Below are 19,442 nucleotides of genomic sequence, written 5' to 3'. Positions count from 1 at the left end.
CCTGAACAGAAGTTGGCAAACAATTTTTTTAATGGGCCAAACAGTAAATATTTTAGGCTTTACAGGGCCACACCCTTTTCTTTCAAACCTTTTTTAGGCAGCAAATCAATGCAGGTGGTAATAAAGGTCACCTAGGAAGTTTCACCTAGGTTCTCATATTTAATTTAATTTGATCTCTCCAATAATCTTGCATACTACACTTTATCCCCAGATTATAGGTAAGGAAGCTGAGATTCTTACAAGTTAAGTGACTTCACCAAGGTAACACAGCCAGTTTTACTGCAAAAGAACTTGAACCCAGATCTCCTGATACCAACTCCTAGTGTTTTCACAGCAGTAAAGGCATATTTACTGTGTATTTATGGAAGAACATGAACACATCCTCAGGCATACACATTCTTAGCAGGGCCTGGACAAAGTAATCATGACTTGAGACCTTTCCCAAGAAAACGACTCAGAAGTGGCATTTTTGAAGCTCTTTGGGTTCCTGCCCACAGGTTCTTACTAACAGGCTACCACAATTACTAAGGTTCCTAACTAAGCAAGTAAAAATGACACACAAATGATCCCACCATTGATGCAATTATTGTCGATTCAAGCTTCCCTGTCCTTTGTAGTGCAAGAATTTTATATCTCTGTGTAAACATAAAATGCAAACAAACATTACAAGGTGAATCAAGCCAGTCAATTGCCTAATGAACTTTCAGAGACACAGGATTTCATACAATCAGTGAAAATAATATTTGGGAATAGCTTCGATCAGACTGAAGGCCATTGTTGGTGGAGGACCCGAAGAGCAAGATTTAGTAAAAACGCAACAAGGCCGGCAATGTGACAGTGGCATTAAATGAGAAGGATTTGCCAATTAAACGATTCCAAATGGCCCTTGGAAAAACTGATACAGATTTTTATAAGCTAAGTCTGTTTATGACTCTACTAAAATTCAAATTTCATAATATTACAGAAAAACTACAACTTTAAATATGATTCATTTTTGTTTGATGTGAGAATGGCTATAGTGGCATATTCTGTGAGATAATGAAGTACATGTATTTTCATCATTTCAGTTTTATTGTTTAAAACACCACTTGCATCTTTCATTACAAGACTCTGGCCTCAAGTTAAGTGGTTTTATTTTTAATGTTTCCCCTCTCCCCTACGCTGCCCCACAACGCCAATTTATCCCCAAAATGAGTCCCTCGTGCGCTGTTTCTGCAAACCAGGAAGGTGGTAGATTAAGCAAGAGAAGAAGGAACGTGCTCCCTCTATTGAGAGAGCAGCGGTCACAGAGGTGGGGTCACTGCCATCTCCTGACCTCCCATGGAAAACCTGTGCAAGTCCCTTTCCACATCCTAAATGCTTTTTGCTCATGACACAGGAATACACGAGCTGTATACACCAAAACGGGTATCAGAGTGATACTGCCCCATGAATATAATGTGATAATAGAAAATGTCAGGCCCCCAACTACATGCTCAGCATCAGTAAAATTTCCCTACAAGAATTCAAGTCATTTCCTACAACTAGGATAAGGATCTTCTTTTCCTCAGTTGTCACAGCACTTGCTCTGGCTAGGTGTGAGGCCACACTTAAGGACACAGGGGGCAGCCTATGGCTGGAAACCATTATGTCTGGTTTTTGTTATGAAAGTTAGATTTTGAGACTTGGAGAAACTCCTTTTTATGCCCCAGGAGAAGGGTGTTCATAACACTGCACTGGGTAATATTTAAGAACTAGAGTCACATTCCTTCTCCATCTACTATCTAAACATATTCAAATATAAAAGGAAATAACATTATATGTTGATGTTAGTTAAGTTTTACCTTAGCATTCAGATTGATTCAACTTTTCAGACCCCAGAAAGGCAAGACTAAAGAAAACAACTCCAGTGATATTCCAACATTTTTTGTTAAAGCATTTGTTATAGTTTAGTATTCCTCATTATCTTCCCCATGGAATTGTTCAAGAAAATGTAGCCATTGTAGGAATAACCACTCAGAAATGGAAAATCCTTATGTCAAAATTAACCAACACTCTCTCATGAGTGAGAATTTTCCAACTTGCCCCTCACACACTTCCTATATCAACAGATTATTTTTTCCCTTCAGGTCAAAGATCATTAAGATCACCAAATTGTCTCTTTCCAACATGTTGACATTTTCTTGTTCAGCGCCCATCACTGGGATAGCAGGTGGACAACCCAGCCGGCAATCACGGGCCAGTTAAGTTGCAAAGAGGTAAGGAACTTTGTGAAGGGTGGAAAAGAGAGTTAAATCGATTAGTCAGAAAAGGCACAATTGGCCATTAGATGTGTTCAATAATCGTTGGTCAATTGCTCAATCATAAAACTGTGTCTTTTTCATAGACAGAAAAGCAAAATGACTTGGCAAACATTTTCTTTTCCTCTCCTTCTGCCACTTTATAATGGAAGAATTCTGGATCCTTGCTGTTAACCAAATGGCATTTACAGCTCTCAGTTGGCATGGGGCAGCTGAGAATCTAAAATGCAGAATGCTTATTCCATTTTCATTTCCATGGAAACCTGTCACCAACTGGTGAAAACAAGGTAGATCAAATTTTTGAAAAAGAATGCTGAAATAATTACTGTTTTAAAACTTTACACTTGCATCAGGATGGGGAGCAGAATGTAATCTCAGGAACACAAAGGTGTCTGTGCGGATTAGCAATTCACCACGGCTTTATTGTTGCAGCTCTTTTCCTAATCACAATTATTGCATCCACATGAGGTGTTTTGGTCATTCTTTGAAGGACAAATTGTTATAAATCCAATAAATAACATAAGAAAATGTGAAAATGAAATGAGGTTTTAAGGGCTTTGTCAAGAAAGGTTTGTACTAATCCAGTAAACCTAAGAACTTTCAAGATTTATGATCATGATCCTCTTTTTCTATGTACTCTTAGCAAATGTACAGGGGAAAAAATGTGATTCCCCAACAATGATGGACTATGATCAGTTTTCTTGAAGAAATGTAGAAGGAGTCTACCATTTTTTTGAAACTCCAAAGTGTAGATCTGACTTTGAAAAAATCACCGAAATAACCAATTGTTAGAGAGTAGAGGTGATCTCTGTAGCTCTTAGATCCATTTAACCTTTCCAAGGGAATTGCAGATTCATATCCTCCCTTGCCAAAAAAAACCAGGTAACACTCCCACTGTTTGCACATTTAGAATACAAATATTCTAAATGGGCTGGAAAGACTTTTCCCCAGGGAAATAACAGGGTGCGAGGTATCAGTGACTCATTTCCCTTGCAGCTCTGTCACTAGGCATTTCTGATGACAAAACTTCCACTTTAGCTCCAATACAACAAGTTCTTACACACGCTAGTAGGACCTATAGTATCTTCAACATTCAGAATGCATTATCTGTAATCTCACAGCAAACTGCAAGTAGCTATTTTTGTCTCCATTTTATATACAGATAATATTTAATTCCCCTAGTAGCCAAATGACTTGCCCCATTATTCCTATAATCATTTAGCTGACTTCCCCATTGTCAGACTTGCATGTTCACAGTTGTCCTGCTCAGATACACTTCGATATTTCTAGCCTGGAACCCCAATTCAAAAACATCCCCGTGTCTACTTCCCATCTCATTAATTCTGATCTCCTCATATTAGTGAAAGAAATGCCTGGCCTCAACCATTGCTATTTTGTGAGTATGCATAACTCCTTATGATTATCGTTTCTAATTTTTCAGTTAACTGCTAAATCTGAAGCTGTTCCTTAAGTGGCTCAATTATTTCTGATTTGTTTCTTTCCTACTTATGCTAAATATTTAAGAGTCCTGACCTGAAAGTTTAAGATTAACATTACAGTTAATAAGAATATGATCATAATAAAAAAGGTAAGGGTGTGAGTGTAATGAGACAGAGAGAGGTTAATTTTCACTAGGTTTCGAATCTCTCAAGAAATTATCTCAAAAGTTTTACTAATCAGTAATTATATGCCCATGGCCAATTTTCACATTTTCATCCTAAAATTATTTAGTTAAAACATTTTTAAAAGCTTATACTACCTGATTTACTGCCTAATTTCAAGAAACACTAGCATATAATACCTGAAGGGAAAAAAAGCCCTAAATCAAAGGTTAATTAATTATTAATTTCCTTTCTGATGGCTAAGTATCAGTTGATTTTCAGGAACACAGCCCCAGGTAACATGCAGTATCTTCTTTCCATGCAAATTGCACTCTTTTTCAGATCTAAGTGGAAGCTTCTTAGTTTAAGCTACAGAGAGTATTCGCAACAAGTATTTAGTACAAAGGGAAGATTTTTTTCCTGTTATTGAAGCTGTTCATTATTTACAGTCATCTAAGACAAACAGAAACAAAGACAAAATGGCAGGACAATTTTACACAAAAATTTGAAATATTAGAATAGGATTCTAATAGAAAAGAATAAAATTAGAAGTGGAATAAGAACATATTAAAATTCATCTAAATTTCTAACACTGGTTTTAGATTCTCCTTTCATGTGATTTTAGTATTTCACATTTCATGGCCTTTTTTCCTTCCCTGGTTTTCTCAAGTGCAAGAGGGGCAAGGATCCTGCCAGTGAGCAGGGATGTAGCAACACTCAGTTTCCCACTGGCTGAAGTTAGAGCATACTGAGATTACATTTTATACTTAACAATGGCCAAGCCCAATGGTAGAAGGATAGCAATGTAAGTGCTTATGGAGGGTCTACTACCCACCAGTGCCCAGTATGAAGGAAGCATGCTAGTTTAACACAGCTATAAAGAAATTAGTTAAAACTGAAGCACAATTAAGTATGAATTAAGTGGTGAGGCTAACAGATTATGGACATATTATAAATTCTCCACATATATCTAAAGAGTTTGGACTTGGTCATAAAGGATGTAAAGACAGAGGAAAACATGTTCACATTTGAGTTTTAGATAAAAGAAAGTCTACCAGGGAAAATGAGAACTTTCTGCCTATTCCCCTTAGCAAAGAAAGAAAAAAACCCAAATGGCTAAATGAGAAAATGCCTTTTATTCCAAAGCTTGTAAGGTGCTAATACCAAGACACTTTGAGTAATGATTATTGCCACTCCAGACACTCTCAGTAATGATTATTGCCCTCCACCATCATTTTCCAAGCTGCAGGTCAAATGTTACCACCTTCAGGAGTCTTCTCTACAATTTCTGCCCACCTCCAGGAACAACACGTGTAAAGCCATTTCTGTGGTCTGCAGCACTGGTTTACAATGGTTTGTTTTGTTTTGCACAAATAGAACTTTGTACTTCAAATATAATTTCAGAAGTCCCATCATCTCAAATAGACTTTAAAACAGATTTTTAAAGGGAAAATTGGTTTGGTTGAAGAAGGGGGAGCTGCATTGGTTCTGCATAGCCTCCTGAGTGATCCTTGGCCAGCCTGTGAGATCCAGCAAAAGATCCCAGGGTTCCATGAAACACTTTTGGAAAACCAATGTTCTCCAAATTACATCCTGCCTAATGATTTATTATAATTGTTGTACTCTATTAGTTAATGATGGATCAACCTTAAATTTCTATATTCTCTAAGTTATATCTCTAACTTGAATTTTAAGATATAACCAAAGAAAATGTTATTCTCTTAGTAGGTGTCTAAAAACTCTTCTCTGAAACTATATGCCATAAAATAAACACTAAACTCTCATAAACTATACTTATCTCCATGAATTATAAAGTGTCTATTGCTGATGAACACTACATTTAAAAAAAAGCATCTAATACTGTGGTCCAAAGTAGAGTGCATTATGTGATACAAAGAATATGAGTTTGGAATCCAGATTCACTTTCATAAGCTATGTGAGCCTGCCTTGAATTTTACTTTCTTCCCCTGGAAAGAGGAGGCACCAATAATGACATTTAATCCCAAGTTCTTTACTGTCATTGACTGAGTTAAGCAGAAAAGCTTATAATAAGGATACTGGGAAGTTCAAAATTGTTAGGAGCACTGAATAACCAAGAGGGAGTCCAAGGATCAAGAGAAACACAGCTGCTCTACAAGGAAAGACCTGCAGAGTGGGGAGGAGGGGGGTAAGGGGAAGGAGAAGAGGGAAAGGGAAAGGAGAAGGAGGCTCGTGCAAGTGAGGCAGCTTAACTGGCCCCTAGGTCAAGAGCCTGCACAGCTCTCTTTTATGTGGACTGTATCAGAAGCTCATTGAAACACAATGAGAAAACTGGGTGTGATAAATGGGACCAACTGCGTAAAACAGTACATATGATCATAAAGTATGAAGACAGCACATTCATATAATTTACAATGGCTTACCTGGATACGTTCTCATATTGTATTTGGGCTATAAACATTTCAACAATTATGAACAAGCACTCCTACAAATAACACCAGTGCAATGGGTCTTGTTCCTACACTTCCGTGCTGTGGAAGGTGGTTCTACCATAATATTGCCAATAGAATTACTCCCTCTAGAGGGCCAAGCAATGTGATATAAATTCAACCCATAAAAGAGCTAAGCCACATGTTGAGAAATCTGTATCACTTGGTAAGCCCTAGACTAGAGCAAGTTAACAGCATCTGGCATTTTTGGCTGCCATGCTGGAGAATAGTTTTTCTCTCTGCCAAGACTTATAAGAAAGAAAATACCTTATACATAAAAAAGATTTCAGACACTAAAACAATTACTATTACCTACCTGACAGGAACTTTTACAAGTCAAGTGAGAATACATATAAAAATGTTTTGTGAACTCTAAAGTTCTAGATCAGTTCTTTTTCCTCGTACATGGCTCCTCTGTGTTGGAGAAGGTGAGATCTGAGGATGGGAGGATCAATGCCAGTCAGGGGAACCAGAAAACCTGCCCTTTTCCCCTCATTCTTTCATGGAAAACATATACCCACCCTGAACTTTAAATACAGTTAGACTTTGCTGAGTTTATAGACCCAGGCAAAAACTGTTAAGTTTTTCTGGGGCAGCAAAGTTGTTTTCTGCTCTCTGACCCAAAGCTTCTCAAAGCTATAGAATGGCTCACAGAAAACCAAATGAGCAGCTCTTGTCTACTGAGTTTTTTAAAGTATTATAACAACCTAGAATAAACTTTTCATGTATAAACAACATGTAAGGTTTGTCCATGTATCAGCATATAGGCATGCTTTTATGGGGTGTTGCTTAAAACATTCTCTCAGTGTATAAAAGGATTATTCAATTTATTAAACAACTTATATAGCAAACAGTAACTTGGCCTTCCCTCTCCCATACACATTTTCCTGTTTTACTCTAAACACGTGTCTTTGGGAATCTCTGTGTGTTACAGTCATTTAGATTTCAGGAACCTATAAATATTCTAAGAAAAACAGGTAAATTTAAAATATGAGTACCATCCTTAACACAGTTTACTCTCCTAACATAAAAACAGACATCTCCCTAATGAAAGACAAGGAAAAATCCAAATTAAGAAATTATGGGTATTATTTCAACCAGGATGAATTAAACATGAGTTCGTATCCCTTATAACTGAAGTAAGTTTTACAATGGGGACTGTAACAGAAGCTCATTGAAACACAGTGAGAAAACTGGATGTGATAAATGGGACCAAATGTGTAAAACAGTATATATGATCATAAAGTATGAAAGACAGCACATTCATATAATTTACAATGGCTTACCTGGATACGTTCTCATAATGCATTTGGGCTATAAACATTTCAACAATTATGTACAAGCACTCCTACAAATAACACCAGTGCAATGGGTCTTGTTCCTACACTTCCATGCTGTGGAAGGTGGTTCTACCATAATATTGCCAATAGAATTACTCCCTCTAGAGGGCCGAGCAATGTGATATAAATTCAACCCATAAAAGAGCTAAGCCACAGTTGCTGTGGCATCTCTGTACTGGAAAAGACTACATCCACAATAACAGGGGCCTCTGCTATTCGACAAATGGTATGTTTTGACATGTGGAGGATGAGGCAAATGCATGGCTATTAGTGGAATTTCTTCTGAGATTTGTCCCTTACTTGGGAACTCCATCACTTGCCTCCATTTGAATTAACTTTCAACACAGCCAAGTCTTCTAATTCTTTGTCTTCTCAATTCAAACTCCAGCTCCTTCTCAGATGCTCTACTGCCCCCACCCCAGCCCCCCACCCAGTATTCCTTAGGTGATGCATGAGACAGGTGCATAAAAGAAAAGAACAACAATCAAGCATTTTTGTTTCATGTATTTCCCACTCTTTTGAAAAGCATTCAAGGACTTGTCATTTCTTTAGGAAGAAAAAACAACATATGTAAGGATTTGATGTCTAGTAAAACTAACAACCCTGATCACAATTAAAAAGGCTGAACACCTCAAGTTCTAGGCAAATCACCCAGGACAAACTATGCCAAATCACCCAGGACCTGGTGCCAAGACTGAGGCACTTGCTAGGGACAAAAGTGTGCTTCTTTCTCTGCACGGTAACAACATTATTCTAGAGGCTATGGGGAGATCGAGGTGTCAGGATGGTGGAAAAAGAAAGGTCTCTGTGACAACCTGGTACAGGGAGAGCTGGAGGGTTGGGGAGAAAACATGAGTCTATATTTGGTAATCGAAACAGGCGTGTGACGGAGGGTGATCCTGTGAGGATGAACCTCAGAAGGTGGGAAGACCAACCAAGGGTAAAAAAGGTCATACAAAATCTTTTGCAGTCATCTGTCCTCTGCCCAGAATGTCACTACAAGGTACTTTATCTACAATTCATGCAAATTCAAATGCATTTTCCAGCACATGTAAATTATATGCAGATGGTGTAGGGATATCTAAAAATAGGAAGAGGTGAACCCTTCTAACAAAGGTCAGTCTTTTCTGAAATTCATGAGATGGTACCTTGTAATGAGAACACGTTGTGGAGAAAGTGGGAATTCGGGAGAATCTACTGGACGACTGACTCCTCTTCCCAATTCTTTCAAGCTCTTTCAGGTGTTCCAGACAAGATCCCCAAAGCAGGACACATCCTCAAGACTCTATACCCTCCTCAGAGTGGGTATCTGATTCCCACAGGCTCTCCCTGGGTTCATTTTTTTCTCTCCTACAGAGAATTTTTCACAGCCCACATTACAAGAGCACTTACAAGGGTTGATAGTTAAATGCAAAAACATTGGGAAAGTGTCTTTTGGTTTATGTGATTCCAACATCACACAGTCCATACCTCCATTTAAAGAAATGTGAAAACTACCCTCTTGCACTTTGAGAATTAGATCAAAACTTCATCTTATTACTTATTATCACCCCCATACTCATGGCAATTCTATATAGTTTTCCAAACATTTGTGTACATTATGACCAGCTGGCACTCACTCAAAGAACATTTTTTTTAAACTGTTAATATATACTAGAATTGTTTGAAAACAGAGACCCAAGCTCCAGCTTGCCCATGCCAACCTCTGATCAGACCATACCTGAAGCCTTCTTTTTCTTCCTTTTAGCATAAAGCCTTCCCAGTTGTGTGTCTGCCTTTCAGTCTCTTCAGGTGATGGTAGCTGATTGCCTTGCTCTAGCAAGATCTCAATACATAGCTCCAGTCTCATGTGGGTAGCCTTCCTTTATTTCCACAGAACAAATAATCATTGTGAAGTCAGATCCATATAATCATTTTCTATAATAAATTATCTTTGTTACTTGCTCGAAGTCACATGCATATAAGTTGTTGGCAATCTTTGTGGACCCATCCTGGGGAGACCATTTTTTGGAGAAACAGAGCTCTGAGTACCAGCACTCAAGAGAGCCAGGCTATTGAGTATTTACTGAACATAGTGGTGCACGACCCTGGTGATTATAGTTTTCCCAAGTACAGTTTTCCCAAGGTAATAAACTTACTGATGCATGTGCTCAGCACAGGAACTAATTTCATATCTTCTTGACCACAGATTAATTTAGCCATGCAGATAGATGGTGTGGGAACAAACAAGCTCAAATATTGGCTTGGCTGCTCAGTGACATTAGATGCTTTCTGTCACCTCTAGACTATCTCTCTGAATGTAGGTTGTTGTGAGCAGTAAAGGAGACAACATACAGATATGCTAATTTTACTAGCAGTTTCTTACACTGCATTCAAATATAGGCAAGTGGCAACCCCACAGACTTCAGAGATTTTTTTTGGTTGTTTTAAGTCATACTGGGACATGGAGATACTGTGTGGCAAGGAAGGTTCTGACAAGAATGCTTCTTCAAGGCCAGAGATACAGTGAACAAAAAGGCTGGGAGTAGTGGACAGGTCTCATGCAAAAGCAGAATATTTTTTACTCTATCACCTTGCCTTCTTTGGTGACCTGTTGTATGAGAGCTAATCAAATACGCCCTGATCTAAAAGACATATTTTCTACTTTTTCAGCTTTTACTGAGGATTGCAATTGAAATGTATACCTACCATGGACATTAAATACATACACCTTCGTACACTGAACCACTAGGCTTCTATTTTAATTAACTGTAATCTACTGTAATTACCATCTAAAACATAAAAATTATGACATCTCTTTTACCTTGTAAAAACAAAATAATAACTTTAGTCCCTGAACTTAGAAGACATTTGAGTAGGGTGGCAACCAATTTTTAAATATTATCTTGCTAATATTCAAAGGAACAGCCAGCCAGTTTGGGGTTGCATTATATTTTCAGCATGTTTTTCTGGTATCTGTACAGGGACTGAGAGAAACAAAACAAGGGCTCCTTTTCTCCTCAGTTTGTGTTCTTGCTCAGCATCTAACACAAACATCTACTCACTGATCATATTTGAAAAGTCTTGGATGCCTTCATTACCGCTCTGTAATAATCCAAATAATACAACGCTAGCATTGACCTCTCAAGGTCTCCATACACTAAATTGTACATATTTCCGCATATAAGGAAATGAGATAGAGATAATATAAGGATCCAAGGTGGAGGTTAAAGGAAAAGATTAAAAGAGAAAGATAAATAAATAAATATCTGGAAACCCTGCTCAAATACTTAATCCATTATTTAAGAAGGATACTATTTCTTTCCCGTCCTTCAATTTCCATCTGCTTTAGAGGTCTCAGGAATTTGTAAGTTTGTATTTTAAATAAGAAATTTAAATTGGAGCAACTATCAATTATTCATATCAATAGTGCACTAGGTTAGCATAAATCATACCTCCAACTCATTTTAACCTGTAGCATCAATCAGGCCCTTTATCAAAACTGTTACTGAGAGCCCCAAGAGACTGCACCCTCAGTCCTTGAGGAGAACACACTGAAGTTGACACAGGGAAGAACAACGGGTCTGAAGACAGCATTATCATGATTATAAGCCCAAGAATAATTAATGCATTGTCTTATAAAAATGAATACTTATACTTCAGGTGACAGGTACACAAGAATTCTAGGTTAGATAACCATTTTCTGTATGTATTCAGCTCTTATTAAAATATAAACAGCCATTGAGATAACTTCTATGAATCTGGTTATTGTCTTTCTTACAGGTGTCTTCTCTTTTACTCTCCTAAAGATAAAGGTATATTAAAGCTCCAACATACCTGTGTCAGTCTATAACCAATCAGGATACACTGGGCTCTGTTATACTGACCAATCTGAGAAAAACTGACGCAGGTCTGCTGTATAAGATGCAGATACTGCTTTGTGAACCAGTACAATAGAAACTAATCTTGTAAAATATTTGTTTCAGACTCATTCCTGGACAGAAAATCTATAGCTGTACATGAAAAGCATCCGGACTTTTTTATATCTGTCTTTTTTGTACATATTAAGTCTCTAGTATGTACATTTTCAGTCAACATTACATAAACTCATTTAATAATCATCACTCAAGTAACTACTATGTAGTATATTGTAATGTTATTTTGAAAAAGATTTAGAGGAAAGACTTTGAAAACATTTGGAAAAACGAATCAGCCTCTGATAATGGCCCTATCAATTTTCTTTGGTAGCTTTTTCCCTGACCTATTTAGCATTAGGATAATTTTATCTGAATTTGTTTGGTTAAATCTTGGGTATTAAGGTCATAGATCTAAAGTGTGGTTTCTTACTCTAGTACTGAGTTAAAATATCCTGTACAGTCAGAAAACACTGATTACATTAACTGGCTTTGCTTTGGAACACCTATCTCACCTATCTCCTGACTACAGTTCTCATCTGCAGGAATGAAAATGAGAAGGTCACACACACTTTGGTATTTGCAATGTGGCAACATTCGTAAAACCATTAATGATGTTCATGGAGGCATCATAAACGATGGAGACAAAGCACCAGAAGAAAACAGGCTCTCATCTACCCTGGCTACATCTTCCTAGAAATAGAGATAAAACAAAAATAAAAATTGGATTCCTTTTGGAAAATGAGTCTTTAAACTTACAGATTGGTTTATTTTGAAAAGAAATTAGATTTGGGGCCCACATATCACCCATGCAGGATATAATGTGTGGTCCCATCTTGTGCTAAATATGTTGCTATGACTTTTACACAGGGGAACATTGAGCAAGCAGCAACCCAGGGAAGGGAAAATCTAACTCAGACATCAATAATTCATTTATCAGAAACAGGAGTAGTGGTGTGAAATGCCAGGAGACTGTTTCATTTATAGGGAGGCGTTTTCTATTTTAAGCCTAGAACAATGGATGCAGTCCACCTTCTTCAGTGAGCTAACAGGAATGGAGGCAAAGTTGAATGAAGGCCGGGTTTCATGGCCTCCTCTAGTAGTGCTATTTCTTCAGTATCTGTTATTCACATCTGACACACCACCATTTGGGGGCTTGAAAAAGTGACAAGAAAGGGATTTTCATAACTTTTGTACTTCAGAGATAATTACCTTCAATCCAAAGCTTTAACACTAGAAATGTAACCATGGACGTCTAAGAGACGATTTGCATAAAGTTTTGAGGATACATTCTCTTAGAACTAAAAACCCTGCGGGCATTACAGCTTCTAGTCATCTCTCCGTTCAACCCACTGGTTAGTAGTCTATGTTACTTCATCATTGTTTCCCCCAAGAATTTAGCTCAGAACCATTCACAAAATAGGGTTTTGATGAATATCTGTTGAATGAATAGCAAGTGCAGGCAAATATGAAATAATTCCAAATATGCCCTGAAACCGACTGGTCCGACTGCACAGTGACAAAGCACTTAAATAACACATGCCTCAACTTCTTTACTCTGGTGACGATTAGAAATTCTTCCCCTTCACTACCTTACATCAAATTCAAGGTCCACTCAAGGGTGACAGAGAGGTACGAGTTACTGTAGACTTAGTGAGTCATGGCTTCCAGCCCCTAAGAAGCAGAGAAATCTATTTAAACCTCTAACCTTAGAAGTAAACAAAGACCTCCAAGTCTAAAATTAAATTTGAAATGTTCATATGCTCATACATTTTGAGATAAATCTAATTTAACTGATTATTTATCAAGAATTGAATATAGGAATAGAACATGTAACTATAATAGCAGCTGTGATTATCTAGCACCTATTAGGCTATCAGCTATATGCTTTGTGTTTTACATATATTATTGCTAATCTTTAGAAGTAAGTATTACCATGCCCATTTTAGAGATTAAAAGAAGTATTAAAGTCAGAGTAGATAGGCCCAAAAATCATAAAGCTCATTAAGGAGAACCAAGCTCAAAGTCAACTCTTCTAAACCACAAACCCACTCATTATTTCCTGATGCCAAGTGACTTCTGATCAAACAGAATTATCCATCCATGGATTGATACTTAAAGACAGATCCATCAATCATATGTATAATTATGATCTAATGAGCCAAGAGGATATGTTAACCCGAAGGCTTTAAAATATGCTTGTGGTTGGCCAAGAAAAAGTCAAGCAGCACCACTGAGAAGAGATAAAGGGATATCCGATGCCCAGGTGACTGTTGACTCATAAAACAGGCTATGTCTCACGCCAGAGAATGCCATATTTCACCATCAGGACTACAACCTAAGCATGCAGCTGGAATAATGCCTGTGTCTGCCAATAATCAAACCTGTATTGTACTCAATAATCCATGGACCATACCGAGAATGGGCCAAAACCAGACACACTAGAACACTCCAGAGTGAGGGCAGTGAGGACGGTGGTGATTCACAGCGCTGGGGAGCATCCAAGTTTGAAAGGAATTCCCACAAAGGATACAGTTTTTAAAAGACAGCCTGTAAAAAGCCATCAAAGCCATACTCAAAAGAATTGTCTTTACACAGACAGCAGTTAGCAGTGTTAGTCACAGGTCAGACTTTCCCTTGGAGAACAGTCACTATCACTGAGAGTTTCAAAGCAAAAAATTCACCACGTGTATGTGCACATGGTACCATCTCCAGGGCACAATAAGTTGTCAGTTTCTATCTATACCCTCTCTTGTCACTCAACATCCTGCGAGAGGATACTTTGGGTGTCAGCATGATCTAGAACCTTCCTGTTCCTCTTTCTCTTACATAAATGTTGATGAGATAAATTAAGCCAATGGATAGAATACAGTCAGTTCTCCTAAAATGTTTGCCTTGACAATGAATTTCATCCCATACCAATGATATATTAGAGAATAATTTGAGCATAATGTGAAATTTACACTTGTTTATGCACAGTTTTGTCCTAGACACTCCAGGTAAATCTAGAAAGCACACCTAGCTGCACTGCCCTGTAGGAATACACAAACCACAGAGCTACACACCCCAGGAGCGCCAAGGTCGCCCCTGGTCCATGTCTGGGCTGCTAATTCCTCTGTGATTTTGGAATACCTTCCTTCCACTTCACAATAGCCTGCAAACTGCCACACTTCCAAGGCCATCCTGGGAGTCCTCCACACTTAGTCTCCCCCTTTCCTCTCAACCTATTTCGTAATTTTCCTCGTTATTCTGTCATTTTTCTTTTCTAAAGTTTTTATCTCTTTCTCTCTTACTCTTTTTCTCTTGCACTCTGTGTGTGAGTTGGAGCAATACAATAGGCACAGACTTCCACAAGCAAACTTCAGGTGTTTTTCAAGATAAAGTGTCACACTTATTATAGTTTAACTTATTTCGTAACCACTTAACAGGAAAACTGGGCTTTTTTTTTAAATAGGTCCCTATCATTTGGGTGTGTCTGTGATGAAATTCTTGATTAAGCTCCATTTTCTTATTACTTTGGTTTTAGATTCTGTAGATCTAAAAGAAGTATGTTTAAGGATGCATTTTCCCATTATAACAGAATGGACTTAAATTGAAATTTATCGGTAGTGACTTTTTAAGTGAAGCTTCAAGTTTCTTCACATGTTTCCCACTAGTTTGCAAATTAGGTTAAATATATTACTCCACATTGTCTCAAATTAACCCATTGTGTGAAATTCACTAAAACTTAAAACAGTGAAATCTAGACACAATGGCTAGGCCTAAAAGAAAACTACCTAGTTTAATTTAGGTCACTTTGTCTTTTTGTTTGGGGGAGTTCTGGAAAATTCTATCCATATCGATCTGTATATTAATTAAGGCTTCCACCACCAAATCTGATCTGTAAAATTCACTCAGTTGTTAATATTAACAAACAGCATATTTTTCACAGTAACTTTTTTTAGGCTTTTGTGTAGATGGTAAAAACAGAAAAAAGAAAAAAATCCATGTACACTCACAATTATCTAGGTCACATGGTTTCATCTAAATTTATTGACTTAATCAAATAATACTGCCTGAGAAATTTTTCCCTGAAGAAAAACACAGGCTGAAAATATTACATAATAAATGGACAAGACACTTCTCTTTGCAATTTCTGCCATCCCAAACTAAAACATGTAAATAAAAATTCAAATGATAGTATCTAGATTACAGCATTATCCTGGAGGAACTCTGCAGTAAAAGGAAAAAATGTTAATGTGATCTAGACATGAGATGTATCTGCTAACCTTTGAAAGAATCTAGGTCATCTTAAGCAAGAAAAACCGTTTCCATTTACTTTCTGAATAATATTAAGATATTCTATGCTGCAATGCTTTCACAAAAACAACTGTACTAACTGGGAACTATAAATATGGTTAAATGGGTTTTCCATGGCTCTTAACTATGGGGATAAGAAAGGTAGTATGTGCCATACATGGCAAACCTTATGGGTATTTCAAGTCTTTAGTAGAAAACATAATCACTACAAAAAAAAAACAAAAAACATAAAAGAAGACCCCTGGCAGAGACCTCAAGCACAGCATTCAATCAAATCTGTGAATATAACTGAATAAAGTAACTCTTTTGGGGGGTACTTTGTTTTTCCCCTCCTTTTTGTACTCCCATCTCTAAACAAATGGGTCAACTCAGGCAAATTTACCACAGGAGGGGCAATTTTCCCCAGCTGCACCCCCAAGATTTGGAAATGCTGAGTCATTCCCCTGGGTCCCCGCTGCAGTGATTCTTAGTATGAGGAACACCCCCTTTTCATTACCCAGAAGCTTCAGTGGAAAGACACTTGTTTATCTTGGAGCAAATCAGGGATCTTCTGCTACCAAGGATTTTTAAGAAAATACTTTCCTCAGTAGGAGCAGAAAACAAAGCTTCTTGTCGGCTGCGTGCCAGCCATCCCCTCACTTGGGCCTTACTTGTTCTCGTTGCTCGCATCATAACGAGGCATTGGGTCCAAGTCATTCCCATTCACGTCACAACTCGCCAGAGCATCCTACGGCCAGAGAGGAGTGAGCAAGAGACAGGAGACGGACAGTCATTAATTAGCCATTTCCCTGGAGGCTCATGAATTCTTAAACACATTTCTGCATGACAGTAATTAGATTAGATAATACACTCATGGTTCGGTGATGTCCAGATGCCTTGTTCAATAATAATCAGTGTTGTATTTTCCCCCTTAAGGTGCAGAAACACGCTCCACAGAGCCAAGTAGTGCCTAACCCATTCTTGCCAGCGCTTGTTCCCTCTGCCTAGAACTGACCCCTCCTCACTCAGTTCCTTCGAAGATATTACCTCCATCTCTATTACCACCTTTTCTGTGAAGTACCCGTGGAATACCCAGAAGCAAAGTGATTTTCCTCCATGGACTCTCTAGTCCTTACTTCATTTCTTGAGTGTGCACATTCCTTATCCTAATTCAAAGATTTTATGAAGACAAAATCCCTCACCAATACTTGGCAAGTCAATTAAAAATCAGAATATGTATTTTATAGAAATCTGTTACATAAGGTATCTTGGGACCTCTATTAGGCAATATTTGTCTTGTTTGAGATGTTTTATTTATTATAAGGAGTCTACAATTCAGACTTTTGACTAATACCCAATACACATATTTTTGCCTTCAAAATGAGTCATGAGTACCTCTGAAACCAAAATTGGACTTGTTTGCTTTTTAAAATGATGGTGAAAAATCTTCAGATGACTAAAAAGAATTTACTGGATTGTTCCATCATTCAAACTTGTATCACTGTAGACAGAACTTGGTTAGGATGTTTTGAGTTTGCTGATGTTTCATAAAACTTCATAATTTCAGTTTTAGTGAAAATAAATGCTCTTGTTTTGTTTTCTATCTTTATCAAAGGCTCTTGCTTCTGAAAATATTTGATAGTACCTAGAGTCTGAAGTGTCAGGGGGAATTAAGCAAAAAACACAGTAAACGTAAGACTGGCAAATCCTTGCTTCCCATATAAAGAGGGCCTTGAAGCCCCACTTAGTGTCACTAGAGTATGAAGGGTGTGTATCTAATGCAACTTACTAATTTTACTTATAAGGAAACAGAGGTACAAGGCAGGTTAAGTAATGTGGCCAGAGGTGTGAGGTGAGCCACCTGTGGGACCAAGACTGGAACGCAGGCCACCTGACAGCTCATCCAAAGTGCTTCTCTGTCCCTGCCACCACCTCCAACATTAGGACTGACAGGGCACCAGTACTGCTAATTACACAGGTAAGCTTGGGAATTTTTCTTTTAAGGGGGAGAAAGTTTTAAAAAGATAAGAAATACAATCACAATTAGGCTAAAGCTATTTCTATTTAATCAAAAACATTCCTAAGCAGTGGACAGCAAGAGCACCCCATAAAAAGTATATTGCATATGACAAGAAAGACTTCTTTGCTAAGCAATGGGTAAGCATAGCTCTCTTCAGCTGACCTGGGTGCTAACGCACTTCCGTTTTCAGGCCTCAGTTCCTCCCTTATCAAACGGGGTGATGAAATTTATTTTTAGCTCTAAAATTCTATGCTGTGAGGAGACATATGCATAGGTAAGGGCGCTTAGAGGCAGGTGAGAGCAGCCACTCAAATGTTTTAGTTCAAATGAGAACTAAATGAATTTTCAGTCCTTTCTTTTTCTTTCTCTTTCTCTTTCTCTTTCTCTTTGTGTGTGTGTGTGTGTGTGTGTGTGTGTGTGTGTGTGTGTGTTTTAACCTTAGGGGAAAATCATCTAACTTAGGGGAAACTGTTTCAATATTTCTCTGTAAAAATTAATTTCTGAGGTTTTGTGGCTGAACTTTTTGAAACAAAAAGGGCAACAGGGCAGAATATTGGGAGGAGAATATTGGGATGAAAGTTTAAGGTGATACTGGATGTGAAGGAAGGTTTTCGTAAGTCACAAATATGGGTGACTGTGAGTCAGTGGTCATTCCTGATGTGTCAAGGGAGTCACTTGAAAGTATTTAAGTTGCAAAGATAAAATGGAGTCTTTTTAGGTTTGAGTGACAAAAGGAAAATTAATTTGAGAGGGATTAGGTGTCATGAAATTGGTGAGATTATGCAATTGAAAAATAAACACTGGAGAGAATATATGGCAATTTCTATCTCAGTGGTTGTGTGAGAAGCTGAGGCAGTAGGTAAGAGAGAAACCAGAGGGGAGATGGTCACAGAGAGAACCTCACAAAGTGACTCCACCGTGCAGAGAAACCAAGCTTTCCCTTGAAGAGAGTGAGAGAGAGAGATGGAGACAGAGATCAGATCTCAAGAGGACATCATATCCCTATCTCTGAATCTCAGCCTTAAGGAAAAGGCCTTGTTCACTCTGAGTGAGTCCACAAGGCACCCCTCAGGGCCACTGCTGTGCCCACCAGTTCCTGAGGAGCAAACAGGGAGAGAGGGTGCAGGCATGGGAGGATGGCAAGTCCTCTGCGCTGATGTGCAGAGGGAAGACCCGGGCAGGGCCCATCCCAGAATGCTCTGGCAGCTCAGGGCATGTGCCGGGCTGGGCTCACTGAAATTGCTCCCTTGATGACCATGAACCAGAATACAGGAGAAAAATCTGAGGAGATATGGTCCCCTAGACGAAGCCCAGAATTCTCTGTGCAGGCCCCTCCACGAACACAAGGTAAAGCTTCCCACCTTGGCCCGTGACTTTCCTCCTTAAGGGTCAACATTAGTCCAGTAAAAGGAATTGGACTTGACTGAGATTCACAGTTGCTGGCATTTTCAAAGATAGGAGAGGGAACTCAGATGCTGACAGAAAAAAGGAAACTTTGTCAATACCAACATGAAATACAATTTAGGAAAATTTACACAGTCAAAATTTTAGAATGAAAAGGAA

The 19,442-nt window shown here is 38.2% G+C and overlaps 1 protein-coding gene across 6 annotated transcripts in view; it reads right to left on the bottom strand.

Annotated features, from left to right (window-relative positions):
- The window catches only part of PCSK5 (proprotein convertase subtilisin/kexin type 5), a 433,086-nt gene that overhangs the window by 292,346 nt on the left and 121,298 nt on the right, over positions 1 to 19,442 (bottom strand). For all 6 annotated transcript variants that reach the window (XM_017664305.3, XM_017664306.3, XM_036991294.2 and 3 more), the window contains exon 5: positions 16,531 to 16,607. In XM_017664305.3, coding sequence (XP_017519794.3) covers positions 16,531 to 16,607 — 77 coding nt within the window. The remainder of the gene's footprint in view (positions 1 to 16,530; positions 16,608 to 19,442) is intronic.

Source organism: Manis javanica, chromosome 2 (assembly GCF_040802235.1).
Source record: "Manis javanica isolate MJ-LG chromosome 2, MJ_LKY, whole genome shotgun sequence".
NCBI classification, from domain to species: Eukaryota; Metazoa; Chordata; class Mammalia; order Pholidota; family Manidae; genus Manis; species Manis javanica.
This window is presented reverse-complemented; position numbering and strand designations above follow the sequence as displayed.